This window comes from Manihot esculenta, chromosome 18 (assembly GCF_001659605.2).
Source record: "Manihot esculenta cultivar AM560-2 chromosome 18, M.esculenta_v8, whole genome shotgun sequence".
Taxonomy (NCBI): Eukaryota; Viridiplantae; Streptophyta; class Magnoliopsida; order Malpighiales; family Euphorbiaceae; genus Manihot; species Manihot esculenta.
The window spans coordinates 33311042-33332650 of NC_035178.2; the positions used below are offsets into that span (position 1 = coordinate 33311042).

The 21609-nt window shown below is 37.0% G+C and overlaps 1 protein-coding gene across 1 annotated transcript; it reads right to left on the bottom strand.

Annotated features, from left to right (window-relative positions):
- Nucleotides 1-18360: 18360 nt before the first annotated feature.
- Nucleotides 18361-19667, bottom strand: LOC110607867 (myosin heavy chain, striated muscle-like). The gene is made up of 2 exons (XM_021747029.1): nt 18999-19667; nt 18361-18912 (listed from the first exon to the last, which is right to left on the bottom strand). The coding sequence occupies exons 1-2, from the start codon at nt 19665-19667 to the stop codon at nt 18361-18363; spliced, it is 1221 nt and encodes a 406-aa protein (XP_021602721.1).
- Between the last annotated feature and the right edge of the window lie 1942 nt (nt 19668-21609).

The window sequence follows — 21609 nt, forward strand, 5'->3', positions numbered from 1 at the left end:
TTGGACAAACAGTATTTTGATTGTGTCTCTTCAGCAGCTTGTTCTTGTACTTGCCAACTTTTATCATCTGTCTCATCATCTTGAAACTCTTGCTCTCTTCTCAACATGTTTGCATTTGATGCGGTGGCAAATTGTTCCACCCGCTGTTGGAGGTTTATATAGAACTTGCCATTGTTTCCATCATCTTTTCAAGGTGCTGGATGGAACTTAGAGGTACTGGTTGGGCTTGATATCCTTGATAGTCCTGGTAGTCGTTAGCCTCTGCATAACTGAAGTCTGGATAGTCTCCCCAACCTGGATTGTACGTGTTATGGTAGGGATCATGTCTTGGCTGTTCATAGAATCCTCCATATGCATGTCTAGGCTGGCTATCGAATCCTCCAAATGTATGCACTGGTTGGTCATACTGATAAAGTGTGGGACATTGATCAGTTGGATGTCCCACATATCCACGGATCCTACATGGTCTTGGTGGCTGGGATGCTTGAACCTATTGAACTAGTCCTATGGCAAATTCTTTCATAAAAGATGTCAGTAAAGAAAAATCATATCTACTTACCTCATCCATGATTCAGATCTGCGATGGTGACTGTGCCTTGGTGAGATGTTCGGCGGCAAAATGAGGATGAGGTTCGGCGACCAAAAGTTGATGAAGTTCGGCGGCCGAATGTGTTGCAGAAGGTGCTCTTGCGCAAAGGTGGTCTTCAATTTTTTTTTATTTTTTTTTTAATTTGGTCCTGAAAGAAAAACAAATAACTTAAATCAACTCGCCGGTAACGGTGCCAATTTTTGACTCACTGTTGTCCAAGCCGGTCAAAAATAACCTTTCTGGTTATCAACAATTTACAACTGCAGATAGTGGTGAAAGGATCGAATCCACAGGGAATTGAGAACTTACCTATTTTCCTTATCAAGACCAATAAAATAAACTGAAATAAAAATAAACTGAAAAAGAAATAAACTGAAAGCAAATATAACTGAAAGAGAAATAAACTGAAACGAGATAAAACTGAAAGACAAATAAACGGAAAGCAAAATAAACTGAGACGGAATAAAACTGAAAACGAGATAAACTGTAAACGAGATAAACTAAAAGCGGAATAAAAATAAATTGCAGTAAAAGTAAAATAGGGGGTTTTGAGATTGATTTGATTAATAAACTACTGAAAGCAATTAAAATAAGCGAATAATAAAATAAAAGAGAAATAAATAATAAGAAAGCTCTAGTTGAAGAATTGGATCCACTTCAGTTGTTGGGATTGATCATTGACACTTAGTTTCTTTTGATTGATTCAATAGATTAGTTATGGAGATGGAAGACGCTTCTCACCACCATGTCTCTCCTTATGATTAAACCAATTAGGGAACATCCTCTAATTAATTACTAATTAATAAATTACCAAGGAACGTCCTTAGGCCTTAGGCATCAAACAATTGTTAATTGCATGAAGAAAGAGAGAGATCCAATCCTAACTACTCAAACGCATGAGATGTCGTTAGATCATATAATTTTCTTAGTTTTTACACCAAGTGTTCTTATGTTTGAATAATCCAAGCAATTACGGACTTAAATCATCCAAACTAACATATTATTACTTTGCAATTAAGAATCAATGTAGATCTAAACAACAAAGCAATATTGAAATCAAGCATGAAATTGCACAAATATTGAATAACCAAAAGTTGAATAATGTTTGATCAAGTCTCCCAATCCATAAAACAACTAAAGCATCACCTAATCTTCAACTAAAATAAAAGATTTCAGCCTCTCATGGCTGAAACAAAACCAAAAATAAAAGAAAAGAAGAAAGGTAGAAGAAGAGATGTGAATCTCGTAGGTGCCTCCCAAGGGGGCTTAAAGGTTGTGTGGAGGCTCCTTATGTGTCTTTTTATAGTTGAAAGTGCTACCCTAGGTCATACTTGCTTCCTAATTAGTGAAGAGGCTATCCAAAGTGCTGAAAAGGAAAGAATCGCGTTGCAAATTCTCCGGAAGGAAGGAGGCGCGCGGATCAGGCTTCAGAAGAAGAAGGATGCGCGCGGATTGCAGAAGAGGAAGTGGAGCGCAGTCATTGAATGCAGAAGGGAAAGTGAATCTGTCCAGTCTTTCCTTTTTAGGTGGACCCTTCGTTTGAATTTTGAATGCTGAACGCAGAAGAGGCAAATGCGTCTTCATGAGATCTTGCTGCCTAAATAAGAAGATTTGACTGCTGCAGTGTGTGTATATCTTTGAATGAGGAAAGAAAGATCTGCGATTTGAATTTCAAATAATCTTCTGACTGAGCTTTCCTTATTTGCTTTTGCTTCTGCACTTCCCTTATTTGAGGACTTTCCTTTTCTGAAAACTTTCCTTATTTGACACTTTCCATAATTGGCTTCACCTTCTGAATAAGGAAAGAAGAATCTGCAATTTGAATTTCAAAGAATCTGTTGATTGCGCTTTCCTTTTTTGGCACTTTCCTTATCAGAAAACTTTCCTTATTTAGCACTTTCCATATTTGAAAACTTTCCTTTTTTGGCACTTTCCATATTTGGCACTTTTTGGCAGTTTGAAGAGCATTTTCTCCAGATTGTCTCTTTACACCTAATATCTGCAAAACATGATTAAAACCACAAAATTAGGCAGAAAAGGTGTAAATAAACATCAATAAGATCATGATAATATGGACTAAAATATGCTCTATCATACAGTGATGTAATGAGGATTAGAATTATGCTTGGCCCTAATGTATGGTTAATCCCTTTTTGTACATGATCTATATGAAATGTTTTAATGTTGAATTATGTTGAACTAGGCTTGACATATGATATGTGATCCAACTAGAGCATTTGATGAGGGCTCTAGTATGGGGTTTGTATGTTTTCATTTTTAGTGCATGTACAGGTCAAGCTTGGTGTATGAAAAGATTTCAGTTTTTATGGAAATGTATGATCATGTATGGGATTTATCAGGTATTATAGGGTGTATAGTAGGCTTGCTACGGGTCCCGGCGACCTTAGGTCGATCTGGATCCTAGCGCCGGTAGCGGTCCGATTTCCGGATCGTTACAGCAGTAATCTCTTGGTTTCCTAACAAATAAGATAAATAAAAAAATATATTAGATTAGATAATAAAAATAGAAATTAAAGGAATAAGAAAAGTGAGATATGGTGTAATTATGATGAATAGAAAAAAATATTAAATTAGATGAATATATAATAAGAGAACCTCCACAGAATGCGACGTCTTCAGTTCGTCTAATTAAATAACCGAATAGGGGGTGTTACGAAGGGCAAGGTCATTGTTGGAGCGATCACGCCTCCACTTAAGCATGCTTCATCGCGCTGAGGAGGTTATCCTGCTTCCTCCTTCTCCTCCCCCTCCCCCTCCCATAACTGAAGAAATGACTCCTACTCAGCCCGAGTCTTCTAGAAGGGGTACTCCTCTTACAGCGCCTACTCAAGCTGGTGCTCCCAAAGAAGCTGATGTTGGAGTAGCATGGCCTCGAGGTATCCAACACCTGGCATTGGCTCTAACTCAGACTACCTCCCTTTTTGAAGAGCCCAGCCTCTCTATTCTTATTGCCAAGAACGCTCTGAGGCCCGGGGATCATCATCGTCTGAAAGCTATCACAACCGATGGTCTCTACGACAATATTATCCATTCTGTGATGTAGAGTTCTTTTTGTGCCTACATGGCAAGGAGCGTAATAAGGCTCTAAGGCGAGATTTCAAGGTTCATGAAATGGATAGAAATCTCCTTCAGGAGGAGTACTCGAGGCTAAAGGCTGAGGTTGAGGAGGTGGAGGGCACCATGAGAGAGACTTTAAAGTCGATGGGTAGGCCCTAGGCTGACCTAAATCAAGCAAACACTTCAAATTCAGCCCTTGAGAATCGGGCAAAAGCAATCGAGGATTAAGTGGCCCTGCTTCAGTGCCATGTCCAAGAGCTGTAGTCTCAAGTGGAGGAGAATCGGGCCGCCTTTAACAGAATTGTTAAACTAGAGGCTGAGCTTCAGGAGACGGTGGCTCGAAGAGGGGAGATGTTCGTCGAAGGCCAAGACTCAATCAAGAAGGAGGTGGTGAAAAAGTTCCCTTCAAAAAACTTTACCTGGATAGATGACATCTTTCTAGAGGAAGGAGATGAGGGCGAGCAAGAGGAGGAAGGGCAAGCTAAGGAAAATCCCACAAGCCGAGTCTCTGTAGATAACGTAATAGATATAGAAAACAATGATGTAGTTGAGACTCGAGAGAAGGGATTTGAAGATCTTCCTGCTATGTAATTCTTTCGTATTTTTAATGAAAACATCTCTTTTGCTTTTATTGAATGTTTATATGTTTCGTACTTGCTCATAACTCTCATCCAACCATCGTCGAACAGGACTTAAGAAATCTCTTTAAAAGATGGTTAATGGGTTATTACTTGATCATAACACTCAGTCACTAACTTGATTCATAGCCATAAAATAAATAACTTGGGAAACTTTGTAAAACTGGGACCAGCAGTCGGTTATTGAGCCTGGCGGAATGTCTGCCTTATGGCCTTGGAATCAGATGCCTTATTTAGCGGGAGTAACACTCGGATTATGGCCCGGTGAGTGTCTGCCTTGTGGCTTTGGCATCAGATGCCTTGTTTAGCAAGACTAACACCTGAATTATGGTCTGGCATAAGATGCCTTGTTTAGCAAGACTAACAACCGAATTGTGGCCTGGTGGAACCCAGCTTGTGGCTTGGCATAAGATGCCTTGTTTAGTAGGACTAACACTTGGATTATGGCCTGGCGGAACCTGCCTTGTGACTTGGCATAAGATGCCTTGTTTAGCGAGACAACACTCGGATTATGGCCTAGCAGAACCCGCCTTGTGCCTTGTGGCCTGATATAAGATGCCTTATTTAGCGAGACTAACACTCGAATTATGGCATGGAAAAATCCGCCTTGTGGTCTAGCATAAGATGTCTTGTTTAGCCAGATTAACACCTAGATTATAGCCTGGCGGAACCCGCCTCGTGGCCTGGCATAAGATGCCTTGTTTAGCAAGATTAACACCCATATTATGGCCTGTTGGAACCCGCCTTGTGGCTTGGCATAAGATGTCTTGTTTAGTGAGACTAACACTTAGATTATGGCCTGACATAACCCACCTTGGGGCCTTTAATGGATGCTCTTTAATCTTTTGAAGAAGGTAACCGCAACATTCCTTATTACTGAAGAACATAACACATGAAAATACATCATTACCTATTGATAGAACTTTCTTAGATTACGAATTTTCTACCCATAGAGAAAGACTCGGCCATCTAAATTGGCCTACTTACAAGACCCTAGATGAAAAACCCTTGAGACCCTAAATGGTAATTTTTTGCCCAACTTACCAAACGAGGTCATACCACATGTGACATCTACCCTTCTAAAGGCTAAGCTTCCTACAACTCGACTCTTCTTATTGAACACTCGAGACTTCTTCTGTAACCCGCTTATTTCTTTTCCTCACCATCACTAGATCCTCCTGTAATTACATGTATAACCCCTACAGGCTTCTGTTTAGGTGTAGTTTCAAGATTTGTTACCTCAGGATCAAGCCTCCTCTCTTCTCTATCCTTTTTGGTAAACTTTCAAAGTGTGTCGTCCCTTATTAATCTCTCGATCTCATCTTTCAGCTGCCGGCACTCCTCTCTTGTGTGTCCGTGGTCTTCGTAAAAACGATAATACTTGATCTTATCTCGCCCTTCGACTCTCTTAAAGTTGAGGCCACCTGACCTCTTTGTTATTTTTTCTGATCCACATTAGAATACGTATTTGTGAGTCATTCAACAGAGTATCATTATTATACTTACTCTGGTCATCCTTCCTTTGGGAGACTGGGTAGTTTCTGTGGTCTCCTTCATATCCTCGCTTTTCTAGCTTTTGGCTTTGCTTTTAACTCGTCTTTTTGTCCTCTCTTAATGTCTAGATTTCATCATTCAGCCTGATGTACTTTTGGGCTTTGTCCATTAGCTGTTGATACATAGTGGATTGGTTCTTGATTAGGGAATCCATAAACTTGACATTATGGGTTTCTTTCTTCAAGGCTTCAGATGTTAGTGTATTTGCCCTAGGCCATTATCTTGGACTATTTTGTATGTCGTTTTGGTTATTAATAAAAGAGATTTTACTATCATTATTATTTGTTTGCATGTTATATAATAATGATTAACATCCCTGGTTACTTATTATTAAGTTGATAATAATAAAATATAACTAGTATGGTTATTGATTGATAATCATGAGATGATTATGTATATGTTGATATAATTCAATAATCATAGATACTTGTTAGAGAACAAAATATTGGATGGACCAGCATTGAGATCACTATATGGATTATTGTCATAAGTGAATCTCAAAGTAGTTATGTCTTAATCCTTTGACTTGAGATTGTCATAGTTTCCAACATAAGGACTATTATGTCTTTAATCAGACAATCATAAAGGTTATGATTGAGCATAATAGAAATTATGTAGAGGATATTGAACAATCAAGATAGAATTTGTCCCTCTCTTTGAGAGAGATATCTTCTGGGCCCCTCGATAAGTGAGACTGAGAAATGCATGGCCGTGCTCAAATGAATTGATAGTGTAATCAATATCATTTGATTTTATCAGTCTACTTAGAGATCTAGAAATCATAAGTTTGAACATTATAAGTTTGACATTGACCATGACTTATGTTCAAACTAGATATCGTGTGACAAAGGGATTAATGCATGTTCTATTTATTAGGTTTTATCGGACTATCGATCCTCATATTAATTAGGTAGTTATAATGTCTTGCTAGAGGCCGCTTATGATTTATGGGCCTTGTCGGACTAGGCCTATTGTCAATTAATATGAGCCTATTGGGTCACACACAAAAGAACGTTGTTGATGTGCTATATTAATGGGCTAAAAGCCCATTAGTATAATTAATAATAATAAAGATGTTATTATTATTAATATTAATTATTATTATGAGATAATAATATTTAAAAAGATCTGCAGTCTATCTGTAACTGTTACAGATAAAAGATTCTTCGATTTTTCTTATCAAAACAAACTATCACGTAAGATATTTGAGTATCTGTGAGATTGTGATAGTGGGTTATGCACACAACTCTTTTATGAAAAGAAGTTTGGGAAAAGTAAAAGACTTAAAACGTATATAACTCCTGCTGCGAATTGTGGGGGCGAAAGTTTTAGAGAATTTGTTTTGAGCTGCAGATTGGAAAAGCACATAGCTTATCCATCTTTGAGAGAGCTAGTACTCTAGAAGGATAAAAGACGTTCGTGTGGATACCATAGCGGGTGTTCGTTGAAAAGCAGCACTTTGAGTCCGGGATTGTATCTTCTCATCGAGTCTAACAGGTTAGTAGCCTATCCTTCCTTTCGAATTAAACGAAGCACACGGATCTTGGAAAGAAAAATAGAGATTTTTAATTTTTTCGCTGCGTGTTTGGGTTGCAGTAATCTCTAGGTTTCGTAACAGAGTAATCTCTGGGTTTCCTAACATCAGATGCTATCTCATGATTTAAACCCTCCACCTAGACTTAAACAACATAGTGAATTGTGCAAAACTTTAAATTAAACCTGGACTGAGATGTTGGTACCATTTTTAAGCTAAACCTATGAGTGTTGAGGGAAACACTCGGTATAACACAAAGTCATTGACATCTTGAAGTTGCATAGTCGTCCTAAATATCGCCAGGTGACTCCTAGGATCTACTGTCCCATCATACTTGTCTAAAATAGGAATTTTAAACTTAGCGGGGAATGTTTCTACCAAGATCTCTTTTGAAAGAGGCGAGGCATTATCCAGGCCGAAGTCCTCTTCTTGCTCCTTCTGGTATCTTTGAACGACCCATACCAGCTTCCAATCAACGTCCTTTGGAGCATTGCTTGATGACTCTTCTTCCTTGAACTTGGTCTTTCCTTTAGACCATTTTTGAATTTCCTCTGCCCGAGTCCTCGGGGTATCGATGGAAGCTTCCTCCCTTTCCTTAGGAGTCGTGAAAGATGCCTCCCCTCCAGCTTTGTACTGCTCGAGATTAGCCTGCAATCTTTTGATATATTGGAGCATTTGCTCATTGTTCAAATTATTGAGATCAGTTTCGTTGGCTATAGAAGATGTGATTTATCCACTGCCAGGAGTGAAAAAAATGATAGCGCCCTCATTGGTAGCAACCTTAGCAGTAGCTCGTGAATTACCAGCCATTTCGAGAGGGAGTAAAAAAAACTTCTTTTTAAGAGAAAGGGAATAAGGGACCGGTTTTAGTCCAAATGAACAGAGAAAATTCAATGAATTTTCTCGGTAATAAAACTAAATGATGTGGCCAAAATGGAGTTGTTGTGATTGGTCAATCCTGCAAGAAAGAGAAGGTAAGGTGGTTAGTACCTACGACAACCACTCCGACACTTAAATCAATAAACTGAAAAATAGGGCGAGTATAAGGAATTCTTAGAACTTAATAGTAGTTGTGTAAGAATTGCATACCTTTGTCTCTGGGATCATTGGTTTTTATACTGTAAAAACATGGAATTAATTATGACAGTTCCTGAAAATTTGCTTGGTGTCGGCTAATTGATAAGAGATTCCATCGATTAAGTGATTGGTGATCCCGTGATTATAGGCGTAATGAAAATTTGATGGATTGTTCCTGCTAACGGTAACATTATATGAAGACTCGACTATTCAGAGGAGAGCGAGTTTTAGTGAAGATCCGGGTGCTATGGTGTCCAGGTCTTCCTTTCTACAGGTGGGACCGTGCATCAGTTTATCGTGTTTGTTGTCACGTGATTCTATTTTATTGTGATAACTCATAACTTATTTTGAATGATTATTGTGTTATCAGTTTATATTGTTTTTAAAATTATCTAATTAAAATTTTATAGTTAATTTAATGATTTTTAAAACTACATTGCAATGCTATTATAGTTTCAATCGATATAACTGTAATGTACTGGTATAAATTATTATTTCATCAACATATAAATTATATATTTTTTTTATCTTAATGAATTATCCATTAAATTAAAAAGACTAATACTTTGCCTTTTAATTTTATATAATAAAACTCGACCCTTCCAATACTTTACAATTATAAGCATATCATGAAATTGATTTTGATTAATTTCGTCATGATTATTGTAATAGAAAAATAATAAATTCAGGCTCCAAATACTATGTTTTCATAAACTCTAGTAAAATTATGAAAGTCTACATAAACACAGATAAAATATTTTCATGATAAAATTTTGATAATTTATTTCATCCATAATGTGAAATATTAGCTTCAATTTGTATTTAGTGGTTTTAAATTGCAAATTTTTAAACAATATTAAATGTTCTCTTTTAATTTTTTTTATACAATTAGTTTAAATAAAATTATTTAATTTAAATATAACAGTTAAAATTTAAATTAATTTTAATTTACTTTATTTATCTATTGTTAATATGAGTTAAATTAAATTCTAATTTAAACTCAACATTTTTACTATGAACCATTTCAAAAAAAAAAAAAAAAACATCTTTACTATGAAAATATTATTATGTTATTTTTAATCTTTAATGAAAATTTTTCCAACCACTTCCCCTACCAGTTTTATAGTCTTCATCATATTGTTCCCATTTAAATATCACAAACCCACCAAACCAATTTGGGAGAAAACCCAAAAAAAAGCTGCTTGATAGACGGTCACCCTCACACGTGTATTGTGATAAGTAAAAAAAAAGAAACAAAACCCACTGTGAAGTTGGTTAAAATGGACTCTATAATCATTCCTAGTTTTAATTTAAAAAAAAAAATAACTGCAGTTTTTAAAATCTAAAATTAAATAAAATAATAGCTGCAATTTTTAATTTTTTTTATAAAATTAGTTTAGATAAGGTTATTTAATTTAAATATAATATATCTGTAATTAAAATTAAAATTACTATTAAATTATTTTATTTATCCACAGTTAATGAGTTAAATTAAAATTTAGTTATTTGGATAAAATAGTATTTTTTACAATGAAAACATTATTTTTCATATTATTTTAATCTTCAATGATAAAAATTTTTGTCAACTACTTTTCCATTTCAGTACTCACAAAAACCACCAAATCATAAAAAAAAAACCAAAAAAAAAAAAGTTTTATTGACACATACCATGTGTAAGAAAAAAATAAAGTAAAATTAAAATTTAAAATTAAATAAAATAATAACGGCAGTTCTTAAAAATTTTGGAGACAAACTTTCAAAATTAAAGTTAAATGTGTTATGTTGTATCTTGTCTTATTCTTACTCTTGGCTTCATTTTAGGTTAGACTACTCTCCTTATACATCAAATGGATTATTCTCTTTCTTAGACTTGCTTTATTTTATGCTAGACTACTCTTATGTGATATGTTGCATCTTATGGAATTGTCACATGGTAAAGTATCTGCCACATCCACAGTGAAATATTAAAGGAAACTAATGATAGTAAAATAAAATATTTTTAAATGCATATTTAAATTAATTTAATGTTAATTAAAATATAATATAATTAAATTATAATACATAGTAATTTAATAAAAAAGTATCTAATAATGTCTCAAATTAAATGACAAAAAATTTATTTGATACAGTACATTTATAATTTCATTTATAATATATCAAAAAGGTCATGCTATAAATACAATTAATTAAAAATATAAGGTTTTATTATATAAAATTATAAAGTCAGATTATGAGTGTGACATAATGCAGATTTTTTTTTAAAAAAATAGGCTTATCTAAAAAAATCTCAATAATTTATATTTTATAATTATTGTAACTTTTTAATATTTTTCGTGGTTTACTTTTAATAAATATTTTTCAATTTTTAAAATTATAAATTCTTAAACTCTATTAAATTTTAAAAATATTATAACCTACCATTTAAATTATCCTTACTTTTTAATTATTTTTAGTCATAGAAAAATTTTCTAATTTGATTAATTATTTTTATATTATAGATAAATTATAATTATTTTTATGTAATATATATAAATACATATATATGAAGCATTTTCATTTAGTAAAATCTGAATAATCGAAAATTTTGTTTAGTTAAAAAATATTGTTGAACTTGTCTTTCTTATTCTTTTAGCTTAATAATTTTTTTTTAAATATTATTATGATGGATTTTATTTTTTTAAATAAAAAAATAATTTTTTTTATATCTATCTTTATTGGAAGTAAAATGAGTTGGAGCTTATATTGTTCTTAAGATTATTTAATTAGAACTTTAAAGGTAATTTTATGATTTTTAAGACCACATTTTGACACTATTATAGTAAGTTGAAATAATATAATACTCTCTCAGTGTCATAAGTTTTGTTCATCTTTTTTTTTTTTGTTTCAAAATTATTGTGCACTTTTCTTTTTTATACTAGTAACATATAAATTTACTATTATAACCCTATTTAATTTTTTTATTTCTAAGAAACCTTTCAAAATATCTCTTAATATTCAATAAAGTTCATTTGTTTAAGATGGATATAATTAGAAAGTTAATATAAAAAAGGCCTATTTGCATAAAAAATCTAAAACTTTACGATTTTTTTTTGCAATTTAATCAAAATCTATCAAAATTGGTACAATTATTCAGAATTGCAAACTTTTTTGGAATTGTATCCAAATTTGAAATAGGAAAGGGAGGAGTATGTCTTGATGATGTAGCATATTCACATGGATATTTTTACTATTTTTTTATTAAGCCCTTATGACACCCAGATTTACTCACAAGAACACAGTTAGACGTCTATCTAACCCGAGTTAAGTAATTAAAAAATTGAAAATCTAATTAGACAAACCAAAATAAAATCCCAAAATCAAAATTACTTTCCCAAATCATAAAACAAAGATCCCTAATTCACCGAAAGAGAGAATGAAGTGAAGAATCCGAACGAGTAAACGAAAGGGAGAATGAGAGAATGAAAGGGAGAAGCTGAAGTGAAGAATCCTTTGATCTGGAAATAGAAGGACGAGGTTCGATATTTGCAATCAAGTACTCTATAATAAGGGATTCGTTTATTAGTGAAGAAACTGAGGTCTTGCGAAGTGGTCTACACGATATAAGAAAGAGCACTCTTTATAAGTTGCCTAAACTTTTAGAAGCACGATGAAGACAAAAAGTGGTGGTTTGAAGCAAGTAAAACATAAAAAGAAGAAGAGGTAATTGTTTATTTCTTATGTTTGTTTGTTTCGTATTTGTCATGTAGTGTATAAAGTATTACATTTATAAGTCATGAGGTTTATTTTCACGCAAGATTAGGGTTTATTTTTATTGTTTGAATTGATAATAGTTAATACAAACTATTTATTGCAATGTAAAACTTTATACAGTTGCCCTGTTGAGGTTTGGATAGGTGAAAAATTTACTATGGGACCACTTTTTGCATATATTGGAGGGAGAGAGTGGTTGGCGTAACTGTTGTGATATGAGTTATGGTGACATAGTGAAAAGATGTAAAGAAGAAGGGTTTGGTGAAGTGTCTAAAATAGGATATTATCATCCTAGAAGAAAATGAGACATTCAAAAAATGATTTTTAATGATAGTGATGTTAGTAAAATGTGGGAAGAAGGGGCTAATTTTGGGTTTCTCAAATTATACATTGAGTTTAAAGATTATAGTAATGAAAGTGTCAATGAAGAAAATTTACATGAAGGAAGTGTAGGTGAGGAGAATGTTAACAGTCAAGAAATTCAAACTGAATTGCCTATTTATGATGCACCTATTTTTAGTAATAGTGGTGAAGATGAAGACTTTATCCCTTTAAATTCAAGTGATTCTATTTCTAGTGATGAGTCTTTTATAGATGAATCACAAACTGACGATGAAGAGCAATTGATTTCCATACAAAATAAGAAGGCCGTTAGGGTAGAAAATGCATATGACCATACAACATTTTAATAATTTATTTCCTGATATGGGTAATAGTAATGTGGTTATTTCAAATGACTAAGTGAGTATGAAAAATCTGGAGATGAGGATTTTGATAGTCTATTGAGTGCTAATAAGAACAAGCTAGGTAAACTTATCCAAAGAAAAAGGTAGAAACAGGTTTTGTATAACCCTACATTTGATCACACTAATTTTGACTTTGTTATTAGTATGGTATTTGAGAATGGAAAACAATTTAGGAACTGTGTGCAAATGTATGGAATTTGTTACTTTAAAATTAAGATATAATTATTTATTAATATAGAGAAAAAGAGAAAGACCAAAGAAACAAACAAGTGAAGTTGCTATACAAAGACACCAATAGATTGCACCTTCAAGAAATATGGCTTTAAGAGATAGAAGAATAGTAACTTGTCTCTTTAGAATTAATACAGTATTATGCCAATGTTGATTATCTAACATGACTCTTTTAGTTGGTATATTGGTCAGTTTGATGAATGTGAACTATCTTGTACATGCTACTAGTCATTATCAAATTGAATGAAAGAATTTTTTATTTTTTTTTGCCGTAGAAAGTTCTTACAATATTGTTAATTTAAGTAGACTAATGTTATTTTGTTAGTTGCACAGTAACTTAAACTGAAACCATTAAGAATGCTCATATACCATCAAGAATACTTATCACATAGTCAAATAAAAAACATTACCGATGACAAAGAGAAACTATTGATCAGTTTGCATTAATAAACAACAAAGAGAAACTACCAATGTTTATCCTATTGATCAATTTGAGGAACTACTTCATTACATTAATAAATAAAAAGAACATAACAATCATGTAAGCAATCAAAATGCTTCTCATTTTCCACTGATCAGCTTGCATTTTCTGGATTGTAGATTGTAAGAAGTACTTGTCTTCCTTAAGTTTCAACACTTTTTCCTTCTTCTTCATCATCTTTGACTCTACAAATTTCAACTTCCTTTTCAGCTCAATCTATTGTTATTCTTTGTTTGATAATGCAGTTTGTACCTTCTCCATTTTGTCAAATATGACATCAAAAATACACTTGTCCCTTTATTCAGGAATTAGCTCATCATCATACCATAAGAAAAAATCACAATTATTTTTCTATCAAAGACAACCCATATAATAAGAATCACATCTTCAGTTCAAAACAAGTTAAACTAAAAGCATAATATACCTTCTTCAATAGGCAACAGTAAAATCTCCTTCTTGGGCTTTTTCTGGTAAATGATGTTAATAATGACGCAGGAAATTCTGGGTGGACTGGGCAATATATTTGAGTTGTTTTATCTGTGGAGGACAACGCACTGTTGGCCGCCATTATCGATTCCAGTTGCTTGCATGTAGAGATAAACGAATCCTTTATCACAAAGTACTTGCTTGCAAACGTCGAACCTTGTCCCTCTATTTTTAAGTTGAAGGATTCTTCACCTCGGCTTCTTCCTTTCATTCTATCGTTCTCCCTTTCATTCACTTCTTCAGATTCTTCACTTCGTTCTCCCTTTCGAAGAATTAGGGATCTTTTGTTTTTATGATTTGGAAAAATAATTTTGGTATAGGAATTTTATTTTGGTTTGTTTACTTAGGTTGTTAATTTTTGAATTACTTAACTCTGGTTAGATAGACATGTAACTGTATTCATGTGAGTAAATTTAGGTGTCATAAGGGCTTAATAAAAAAAATAAAAAAAATATTCATGTGGATATCCATATCATCGAGACACACTCCTCTCCTTTTCTGTTCTAAATTTTGATACAGTTGTGAAAGAGTTTGCAATTCTGGACAATTATACCAATTTTAATAGATTTAGATTAAATCACAAAAAGACATAAAGTTTTGAATTTTTTATGCAAATAGGCCTAAAAAAATACATTTCTTAATATGAGTAAAAAAATAAAATGAATAAAAAATATGGGACAGAGAGAGTAGTAACTAGGTAGTATAAATTATTATCTCTTCAAGATATGAATTATATATAGTTTAATTTGTTCATTTATCTATGGAACCAAAAATTTAATGCTTTATGTTTTGTCACACTTATAACTTAAACCTTTTAATTTTGTATAATAAATCTCAATTTTCTTAATTTTTTGCCATTATAAATAGACTATAAAATTAATTTTTGAGCAATTGCATCATGCAAAATTAATTGAAATGAAAAAAGTGAATTTAGATACCAAATAATCCATTTTCATTGACAATAGTAAATTGTGCAAGTCCACAAGGATCAAATATTTTTATGATGAAATTTTGATAATTTATTTCATCCATAATTATGTTTTGAATAAATGTTAGCTTATATTTGTACTTAGTGATTTTAAGTTTCAAATTTTTAAACAATGTTAAAACTCTATTTATTTTATAGAAAATATTTTTTATATTTTTTGGTGTTTAAGACACTCAAAAAATTTAATCAATGAAAAATATTTTTCTGATAAAAAGAAACAATAAATCATTTTAAGAAAAATAATTTCTCTTTTGAAAAAATGAAATTATTAAATAAATTTTATTTTTTAAATTAAAATTAAGTAATAGAAAATAAATTATTTCGTTCGAAAATATTTTTTAAGGAAAATATTTTTCACAAAAATATTATTTTATGAGAAATATTTTACAAATATATATATTTTTTCTACAAACAATAGAGTTTAAATATCATATATTATAAAACAGAATCTATAAAAAAAACTACTGAAACTATTTGTCATCTAAAAATTCTAAACATCAATATGCTGATCAAGAAGATTGTTTTTATTGATAATTATAAACACAATAATCTGTCAAAGTTATAGTAAAAAAGAAATAGATAAAGCTCAAAAAGTTTTTGGACAATTATCTTTTAAGTTAATCAATTAAATTGTAGTATTATGGATAACTGAAATTTTGTGATTGCAAATTAAATTTGATGACCGCTGGATTTCTCCACCTCGGACTGGGGCCAGGCCCATATCGTGAGCCCATCATTTGGGGGAGGTGGGTCCAAGGCCTTCCTCGAGAGACTGGTCCAGCCCGTTCCCCTCCAGATCGGACTCCAACCCATTTCCTCAATCAGGCCGGCTTAACCTTTTGGGCCCGATGAATAGATCCTTCTTGGGCTCAGCCCGTGACTTATCTTCCGGTCCAATCCGGAATCAGGAGGGAGACCCACCTGTCCATCATGTGGGTCCATACGCATGCGCTCCCGAGGAGAATCAAGGGCCATTACGCGTGGGACAGAGATCTGATTCCCTCGTACGTCCGTATCAACGTAGCAGGGACAGGTGGTCCAATGATATACGTTCTGTTAACACGTCACTAGCAGACAAAAGGAAACATATAAAAGGAGAAATACTCTCCTCTAGGTCTAAGTTTTTTCCCGTTTTACAGAACCCATTGTAAAACCCTATTTTCTGAATTTCAGATCATCAATTGGCGCCGTCTGTGGGAACGAAGGAGATCTTTTCATCACCGGAGTTCCACTCTTAACAAAACCCACTGAGATCCACGATGGCTAATCACAATGAAAGCAACCTTAACATCCCAAATGACTTGAGCTCTGCCCAAGAGGGGCAGCAGTTCTCCTTTTCTAGTCCTACAATACTAAATAACCAAACACCTATTTCTCTCAATCCCTTGCCAAGCTTGGCAGAGAATGCTCCCACCGCTACCTTATCTAACCAGGACCTTCAAACCATGGCCCTCCAACTACAGAACACCGCCCACTGGTTGGAGTAGATAATGCAACAAAGGGGCCTCAGCACCCCGATGAGTATACTCCCAGTGGTAGAAGAACCCCAAACCAATGAGCCCTAACCTGCCCTTGACCGCCTTCAAACCAGCAGCCGCGGTACCGGAGAAAGAGGGAGAAGAGCCGGGGAAGAGGAAGAACCGGAGGCCCGAGTCCATGGAAGGAGGGTGAGGGAGATGATAGAGAATGATAAAGCTGACAACTATTCAGCCGGGACAACCAAGTGGACGAGAAGTGAAGCAGAGGAGGAGGAATACCGCCTGGAGAAGAAACCCAGGCAGGAAGATGAGAATGTGGACCAAAAGCTGCAGAAGTTGAGAGAGCAGCTCTTGGCCGAGCTGGGAAAGAAGGATCAGAGCCAAACCCTCCTGCCCACTTCTTCACCTTTCTCGAAGTGGGTGCAGCAGGAGACTGTTCCTAAGAAGTTTATGATGCCATCGATGGCGGCTTATGACGGAGCTGGAAACCCCCGAGAGCATGTCCTCAACTATAAGACTTTCATGGAGCTGCAGACTCTGTCAGATGCCTTGATGTGCAAGGCATTCCCAATGACGCTCTCGGGGCCAGCAAGGGCGTGGTTTAATAACCTTGAGGCTAGAAGTATCAGCAGTTTTGGAGATCTGGCCACTCGCTTCATCAGCCGGTTTATTGCTGGAGTGCCCGCAGATAGGAAGACAAGCTACCTGAAGACAATCAGGTAGAGAAGAGACGAATCGCTCAGGGAGTATGTCGCTCGTTTCAATACGGAGGCCCTGCAGATTCCCGAGCTCGATGAGGGAAGGGCGGTGGAGGCCATGCAAAAGGAGACGACCTCTGCCGAGTTCTTCAGCTCATTAAGCAGGAAGCCTCCGACCTCACTGGCCGAGCTGATGAAAAGGGCTGAGAAGTATATAAGGCAGGATGATGCCTTGGTGACAAGCCGATTCACCAAGGGAGTGGCAGGTAAGGAGAAAGCCCCGGAGGAAAGGAGGCCGGAGAAGCACGAGAAGAAACATGGCAAAAGGCCTGAGTCTTACAGACAGCCCTGGGAGCAAAGGGACCAAAGACCTCTCCCTCCTCAGGTCTCAGAACAGAAGCCACCCCCTTCGTGGGTTCCAGAGAAGCCGACCCCACTTAATGCCTCTAGAACTGAAGTGCTCATGGCCGTCCAAGACAAGGAATTCTTACAGTGGCCCAGACCCCTGAGAACAGAAGCCGACCAGCGAAATCCTGACAAATACTGTCAGTTCCATCGCACTCATGGCCATGACACCAATAACTGCTTCCAGTTGATCACAGAAATCGAGAGGTTGATAAAAAGAGGACACCTGAAGAACTTCGTGAAGAAACCGGAAGGGCAGAGACCCCAGCCCAATCAGGCAATCCAAGCGCCGAGGAGAGTAGGAGCAGTGAATGATGGGTCTAGTGGGACCATTAACATGATTGTGGGGGGAACAGGAGGTCGGATGAGCCGTAGAGGAAAGAAGAGGAGTCGAGAGGGGGAAGGCAGTGGCGCCGAGGTCATGCAGGTCGTTGAGCACTCTCCAGTGGCCATTACTTTTTCTCTAGAGGATGCTCAAGGCGTTCAAATGCCCCATGACGACGCCCTGTACTCCATCAAACGCCTCTCACACTCCAGCTGGGTCCTATCTTCAGCCAGCTTGGCTTCTTCGAGCAGGGCCGAGCACTTCTTCTCCAAGGATTCGACTTGTTGGCAGAGCTGCTGGTTCTAAAGGTGAGACTTCTCTGCTGCCAAAGTCAAGTCCTTAACGTTGTTAACTTGCTTGCTCAGCTCCTGCTCCAGAACCACAACCCGAGCTAGAGCTTCATTCCTTTGAGTCAGCATGGCATCAAAATCTGCCTTTAACTGCTCATTTTGATGCTGGACCTCCTCCCTCTGGCTCACGGCCTCATCCCTTTCACGAAAGGCCTCCGCCATGGAGGACAGCTGCTTTAAAACTTCTTCACAGCGAACCTCTGCTGCAGCTGCCCTCTCATCAGACTCTTTAAGAACCTTTTGACCGTAAGATAACTCTGCTTCCAGGGACTGGGCATGCTTTTGCACCTTACCAGCCTCTTCCTCAGCTTGCTTACGGGCCTCTAAGGTCGCGCGCAAGTCAAACTGGAGGGACCTGTAGTCCTCCTTGACAGCGGCAAGATTGCCCCGGGCATCACTGGTCGCGGATAAATTTTCCTCAAGGCGCGCCTCTTCGACACGACGGTTCACAGAGTCCCTGAGAGTGTGGTCTCGGGCATCTATCTCCATGAATAGGCCAGTGACCTGGTAAAAGGGAAGACAAATAAGGCTAGGGGGTAAGGAAAGGCAGAAACAAATTAAGAACAAGAAGGGAATCAAACAAGACTCACCATCAGGAGCATCTCCCTAGCAATATTCCCCAGCTGCTCCCTAGACTGAGCCCGGAAGGCCACCTGCTCCTGAGTAGAGCTAGCCAGATGGCCAGAAAGAGCCAACAAACGAGGATCTAAAGCCTGTGTGACTCCACCGAACATTCGCTCCCCGATTATTTCAGCGACCACGGTCGCTGGAGACTGATGGGTGATGTCCTCTGCGTTCAGGATATCATTGTCGGGAGCAGAAAGCAGGGGCACCACCGAGGTCTTCTTCTTCTCGAGCGGAGGCAGGGCAGGGGCAGTACGTCTAGATGCTCGGGATTTCTTAGCAATAGAGGCAAGAGCGTCAGAGGGAGCAGGACGCTTACCCCTGACCTCCTTGGTCGCGCCCCGAGAAACAATTGCTGTCTCCCTTTGAGGAGGAGCCCTCTCCGCTGGCTCAGATTCAACACCCCTTGTAGGGACGACCCCAGGAGAAACTTCTTGGGCATTTTGTCCTTTTGGGACGGCCTCAATTGTGTTCCTAGGGCTCCCCTCATCAGTGGGGGCAATCTCCAGAAGCTCCATGGAGACATCAGTAGAGGACTGAAGATCATCCGTCCTCATGAGCTCGGAGTCTTCAGTTGATTTGGCAACAGCCTTCGGAGCCCCCTCCGTGTTTGCACTAGAAGCCCGCTGAGGCATGGAGGTTTGGAAAGATTGGGGAGCTGAGCTCGACCTGCTGCGGCTGGAAAGCTTGGAAGACCTGGCGCCCCGGATACTCGGTTGGGAAGCTCGGGAGGAGGGTGGAGCAAGAGGCTTACCCACCGTTGTGATAGAAATAGTCTTGGCCACCTCCTAGGTAGCCTCTTTCACCGATTGCCCGGCCCGGAGGGCGTCCAGAGCCGCGTTCATGCTCTCGCGAGACAATATAAGGTTCTTCGGGGGCTTGATCTGGTCCATCTTCACATCGGAGGCTGCAAAAATCCAAAATCAGCGCAAAGTAAGACAACGTGCCACAAAATTCACAAGGATAAAACAACACGGCTAGATGAAGTAAAATACCCGCGTTTCTAATATCACGGAGATTTGATACAAACATACATTTCTCGACATCATACTTCTTTTCAACAGAAGTCAGTCGAATATACCCAACTTGTTTGGTAAGGCTCAGCTGGGGCAGGTCATTGCAGTTCAGTGAAACATCCTCCTAAGAAAGCTCTAGGTTCCAGATGAGCCCGGACTCCTTCTTGAGCTCCACTACTGCAAAGCCCTCCATCCAGCCCTTTATTGAGTCTTTATGACCCGAAAAGATTGAAAGCCCCCCACGAGGGAAAAAATAATAAAGACCTTGGGTTGCTCTGACTAGCCGGAAGAAGGATACGAATAAGTGCACCATGGGTGTGAACCCCCAACTCAAGCACACAGATTCAAAAGAAGACATGAACAGAATGAAATTGGGAACTAATGTAACAACCCGAAAATCAGACCGCTACCGGCGCTAGGATACGGGTCGACTTAAGGCCGCCGGGACCCGTAGCAAGCCAAACATACATCCTGAAAACCTGTTTAATCCCATACATGACCAAGAAAATGCATAAAAATTTGAAACTTTACTTTCAAACATCCAACTCAACCTGAACATGCACAGCACATAGCTATAATCATAATCATGATCCCTCTGTGGGATCTCATCAATACCCCAATGGGCGATATATCATAAGATGAGTTGGCTATCATGAACATAATAAAACATTTTGATCATGTAATAAAAGGGATACCTCATACACAATGTCAAGCATAATATCTAATCCTCAATATCATTATATGACTGAAACTGTACTTTTACATAACATTAATACATCTATCATGTCCACACTAACTATTACATACACGTGACTTCATTACTCTTGTAAACCTCCTGGTCTACCCTGTACCTGCAATCCTGGGGAAATTGGGAGAGGGGTGAGCTACTAGAGCCCAGTGAGCAGAATAATAAAACATTTAAAACATATGATAACATGAAATGCATCACATCATAGCTAATCACATCAAGGATGAACCTGTCACCAATAGCCCCCTTCATGGTCCAACTGTGCCAGAACGTAGAATGGGTCCTGGTCTTTCCCTTACATATCATAACATAACATGGTCCAACTGTGCCAGAACGTAGAATGGGTCCTGGTCTTTCCCTTACATAGTGCCAGCGAACGTAGAATGGGTCCCACTGGTCTTACTTTCCGTACCGTACATATCATATCGTCATATCATAGATCGAGGGCTACGGATCATTCAGCATTCATCCACATCAACATCAAAATGCGTAATGCAGCATATTCGTGAATTCTAATGCAAGCAACCTAAACATCACATGGCATCCATGATGCATGAACATGCTCAAAACTGTATAATCGATTTACTTAAAAACATAAAGGTTTATTCCACTCACCTCTGGATAGCTCTGACCAGACACTGGGGCAACAGACTCACTGCTGTGGTCCTCGGTTCCTCGGGTCCGAACCTACACAGGTGGACTCAAATGAGGGACCAAACATACGTGAACATAACTCTAAACTATCCCCCAAAAACCCCCTAAAACATCATGGAATAATCATAGAAAAACATGCAAGAAATGGCTGAACAGGGC